Source organism: Puntigrus tetrazona, chromosome 6 (genome assembly GCF_018831695.1).
Source record: "Puntigrus tetrazona isolate hp1 chromosome 6, ASM1883169v1, whole genome shotgun sequence".
NCBI lineage: Eukaryota > Metazoa > Chordata > Actinopteri > Cypriniformes > Cyprinidae > Puntigrus > Puntigrus tetrazona.
This window is the reverse complement of record NC_056704.1, coordinates 6,408,855-6,413,916: the sequence shown is the minus strand read 5'-3', so window position 1 is coordinate 6,413,916 and position 5,062 is coordinate 6,408,855. Positions and strand designations below refer to the sequence as shown.

At 41.5% G+C, this 5,062-nt stretch overlaps 1 protein-coding gene and 1 pseudogene across 1 annotated transcript in view; both read right to left on the bottom strand.

Moving 5' to 3' along the window:
• Window positions 1-3,563, bottom strand: part of LOC122346782 (arf-GAP with GTPase, ANK repeat and PH domain-containing protein 1-like) — a 34,796-nt gene extending 31,233 nt beyond the window's left edge. The window contains exons 1-4 of the mRNA XM_043241636.1: window positions 3,505-3,563; window positions 3,172-3,427; window positions 2,731-2,886; window positions 1,624-1,716 (exon numbers count right to left, since the gene is read on the bottom strand). Coding sequence (XP_043097571.1) covers window positions 1,624-1,716; window positions 2,731-2,886; window positions 3,172-3,427; window positions 3,505-3,563 — 564 coding nt within the window. The remainder of the gene's footprint in view (window positions 1-1,623; window positions 1,717-2,730; window positions 2,887-3,171; window positions 3,428-3,504) is intronic.
• Window positions 3,564-3,701: 138 nt separating this feature from the next.
• Window positions 3,702-5,062, bottom strand: part of LOC122346780 — an 18,764-nt pseudogene continuing 17,403 nt past the window's right edge.

Sequence of the window (5,062 nt, the reverse complement as noted above, 5' to 3'; positions counted from 1 at the left end):
TATATATATACACACACACACATATATACATGTATATATGTATCAATAAATTAATGTATTGTGTTTTATTCAAAACATAAAACACAGTACATTTATTTTTACAGAAAATGTAATTACCATGTGAATATGCTATGCTATATTTCCCTACACCTCATACATTACCGTTAAGCGTTTTGTGGAAACTTTCTTATAGGATTCTTTAATGATTGGAAAGTTAAAAATATTTTCTTATTTCTTTTCTAAGATTACAAATGTCTTTACTGTTACCTTGGATCAGTTCAATGCATCCTTGTGGAGTAAAAGTATCAATTAAAAAAACTTGTTAAAATGTAAACATTATAGCATGAGGGTCTTTGGGGGTTCTCTATATGATATACATATAGGGTGCATTATTTCATATAAGATGTTATTTCCTGCAGACAAACGTTTTGCTTTGCTAAAATTTCTTTAAGAAAATAATAAAATATTACACCAAGCTTCTTATTTCTTTTCAAAAACGGCTAAACTTGAACTATTCTATACACACACACACACTTGAGAGGTATGTTATGTGACGACACATGAGCTGAATATGAATATTTTTTTAATTGAAATAATAGATCTAATTTAATGTCATTTAATAGATTCACAGCACATATTTTGACATCTTTATTATGATTGCACTAATTGACTTCAATATATACAATGCCAGTGAGGATGCTGTGAATTCTCCAATGTCTAATTTACAGAAAAGAGGGCCGTTTCATTGCCTGGGTGTCTGGTATAAATGTCCCTGCCTCCTACAGAGCCTCTCGATGCGAACGCGTCGCACACATCCGAAAGGTCTTCATCTGCGCTCTTGAACGCCAGCTGTGCTGCACGGTGGACGACGGAAGCGCTGCTCCGCTGTGGCACGCTAATAAACACAGATCTCACTTAAAGGCAGCTTTAATCAGAGATGCAATTTGTTCATTAGAAAATTACAAACAAGGCCACGGCGCTGACATGAGAGGGCACGATTAGTGCCGCTAATTACCTGATTCTTTCACTCCAGCTGAGATGCGCCGAGAATGATCTCGCCCCCCCACCCCCACGCTAGCTCCTTTACTCTCTAGCTACGCACTCTTGTTTGCGACAAATTAAGGCCAAGTCAAACAATCTCTCCCACGGTGCAATGGAGGGGGGTCTTCTTCACATCACTTTCTGTTTCTTATTCACCCCTCCCCACGCGCACCGCTCGTTCGCGACCCAATCCGAGCTTTCCGGGGAGGGCTGATGGGAAATACGGGCCCGTATGCAGATTGGTAGACTGCACTTCATTAGGGCCCTCTTAGCTTTTTTTCTATCCCCTCGTTTGACAGGGAAAAAGAAGGTGGGAGAGTGAGATGGGGTAGGGGTTTTGGCTGGGGGGGGTGCGTAGAGGAGAGAAAAATCCCTTCCCACTTCTTATCCTAATGATCTCATTTCAGCACACGGGAGAGCCTGGCTCTAATTGATGTCAAGTGCGTGCTTTCACTGTTAATCAAGGAGATGGCATCAAACGGGCTTTGTGTGGGTCTGAGTACTGATCTGAGGCCCCTTCGTCCACAATACGCCGCTGTTGGACTCCAATTATACCAGTCCAGACGGCCGGCCAGACCCTACCTGTTTAATTGGGATAGCGCGGCCACTTCCAATGCTGTCTGCGCGGCCATCCATCCCTTTCTTCTCCCTGTCTGGTTCGCTTCCCTTCCGAGACTGTGGGGGAGAAGACATCATTTTAGTCAAAGGCGAGCTTCCTGCTAATTGAGCCTGACTTCAGACTAGATCCAGTTTGGAGTGCAGGGCACACACATGACTTCAAAAGTCAAGGGGGTGTGGGAGGGGTCATCTTGACCTTGACGTGACCCCACCCCCACAACTTCTTGAAAGCAAGACATGCGGTACATGTGCTGGATGTGTACTACTAAGCAGCATACAAAACCAGAAGAACGACAGGCTTTACCGATCATATCAAATATGAAATGGATAGATTGAAGTAGTCAGTTGGAAATCGTCAAGTGAATAAAAGTAAAATAATACATGACCTAGAAGATGCTGACGAATGTTGTATTGATTGGATTAAAAAAAACATTCAAGAACAAATACTGAGAAACGTTACAATTTAATGAGCCTTTCTTTAAAATTGTATTTTATCGTTACCGTTATAATTGATTTGATCCTTAAGAAATATTTCTTCTTCTTATAATGTTGACTACAGTAGTGCTCCTTGCTATTTTTGTGGAAAAGAGAAAGTTCAAAAGCACAATATTTTACAATATTCTAAACTGTATTTTTTAATCACCTTAAGGCACCCTAGCAAAATAAAAGTATTTATTTAAAAATTTACTTAAAATGAAGCAAACTATTAACTATTAAGAATGGTAGTGTAAATAAATATTAGTGCCGGGCAACAATTAATTGTGTCTAAATTGTTGTATACACACAACGNCACACACACACACACACACACACACACACACACACACACACACACACACATATATTACATAAAAACTTTTTAAACTTCTTAATCTCAAATTAATCATTGCCCAGCACTAATAAATATAAATAGTTATTTTTCAATTGAACATTTCTCAAATGTATAAATTTATGTATTGTATTCCTTTGGTACAAGTAACAAACCGACTGCTGTTACTGCGGCAATTTTAACTAATGCACTAATTACTAAATTCAATCACGCCCATATGTCTAATAGGAGAACGAACTGACCGTAAAGAGGTTGGAGCGCCGCTTGGACTGTTTGCGGACTGGCGTAGGGGTGTTGGCAGTTTGGGGTACATCGATACGTAGTTCCTTCTGACTGGTACTGGGAGTGGATGGCACGGAAGAAGAGTAATCGCTCAAACTGCCTCCACCATTGCTGGTCTGCGACACACACAACAAAGCAAGAAAATAATCTCACGTTACAAAGAAACGCCACAAGCCTCCAGTTCTTCTGAGCTTCTGTAAGCCTCTCTAAGCTTGGCTGCACAAACACAGGCTCACTTGTACACTGCTAATGAGAAATCAATGAGGATTGAGCCATGTGGAAGAGGATTACTGTCTGCTTGGTTGGGGGGGGGGTTGACAAAGAGGTGCTTTTGGGGAGCAAACAAAAATTGCCTCTACACGACGATCTAAAAGGTATGTTTTTAAATGCGGGACACTCACCTGGCTGATGTGCACTGCGGAAACGGGCGCTGCGCAGACGGAGGAGTGGCTTGGAGAATTAGGCAGTGACTTACAGGGTCCGATCGACAGCTGCTGTTTCTTCCGGGTCGCGACTATTTTCTGAGCCACTGCAATGACAGAGAAGTTGAAAAGGTTAGGGGGGATTTGTGCGTTACGGAGTAAGACCCACGGCAGAAAACTGTTGCAGTAAACGCAGCGCCAGTTCAGTCTATAGTCGGACGGGTAAAGTGGTGCACTTCATTACCCCTCATGAGAGTGTGTATGGAATCACTAACCCAAGCCGCCCCTAATTCGCCCATCACTCTCCTCCACAGGCCGGCGCTCGCCCCGCTCTCAAAGCCTCCAAGGCCCATTATTTCAACATTTTCCATCCCTCGTCCATTTCTCTTTTCCCTCGGTGCTCTGCCCGCGCCAGGAAAAGGGCGGCGTCAGTCAATCGCTCGCCTCTGTCGCTATCGATCGCTTGACGGCCCCTGTGGCAATCTGCACCCGGCCCGCCGAGAGATGTTCTAGCGCTTCGTCATCTCGCGGCTAACGACATTGATCCCATCATGTGCAGAGAAGCTTACGGAGAACAGCTCATTCTTTAACCCATAAATCCCTTAAAACAGACACGTGCGGGGGAAAGAAGAGTAGAGAGTGGCTTTTTATTCCCTCTCCGAACTCAACAGTTACTCTTAAGTTGCGAACTGTCAACTCAAAATTGAAATTCTCTGATTAAACGCTTGTAATAGTGTTTAGATTGGTTTTCCCATGAGCCTCAAACATTCGCCCTCTGGTGTTCAGAAACTTCCTCAATCCTTTAAACTGAAGTGGCTCTCAGGAGTCAGGAGGGAGTTAACGGTCCAAGTGCCCAGAACTCAATTACTCCAGCTCCCAATAAATAGGGCCGGCTCTCATCCCGCTGTAAATGAAGTCATTGTTTTAATTGGACCTATTAAACGTCTGAGTTTTAATGATGATTCCGTCATAAACATTTACCTTCAGGTGAGAGAGCACTGTCCAAGGGCAAACGCCATGCTACTCGGCTAAAAAAAGTCTCTCGGCGCAGTACTCGCGTGCTCTCCCTGTCCCATCTGCCGCTCCAGCAGAAATGCCGTGCAGCTGTGTTTATTTAGACTCATCGTGACACGCTACCACGCTAATCGGCTAATTATAATCATAAACGAGCATCTCCTCTCATTTGAAAGGAAAGAGAGTAAAGAGAAGCAGCAACAGCGCTGACGAAAGCGGTTAAGGGGCGATGACGAATATGAGTGTCCACAATAGAGAGAGAAAAAAAAAACAGAGGTCAAAACACGTTTTTTTAGAAATGCAATCTTTGATGTGAAATGGTTCGGCAAAATCCTTTATAATAGCATTTTCAAAAAAATGTTTAAAGGCAACGACAAAAATGAAAGACGATACCTGGAATGGGTGAATAAAGATCTTCATTATTTCCAAACCAGTGACTATAACGTAAAACCTTTTCTTTCACAAATACAATGAATTCTGAATNAATAAATATTATATTTTTGGGGAGGTGTAGCACGGGACATGTTATAACGTAACCCCCCCAAAAAAACGCAAAAACAAAAAACTACTTCTACAGCATTTAGTAATCTTAGGTAATGCCAAATTTAGCCTTTACTGGTGCATTACTAAAACCACAAGTTGTGTTTATTAACATTAGTTGATAACTGAGCTAAATTGAATTAAAGAATGATTGTATTTAACATTAGCAAAAGAAAAAAAAAAATACTGCAATAAATATATTGTTCATAGTTTGTACATGTTAGTTAATACAATGTTAACAAATGACACTATTGTAAAGTGTTAATAACATTTTAGTCTATTTAAACACATTTGTGAGGGTCATTTTCTATATATA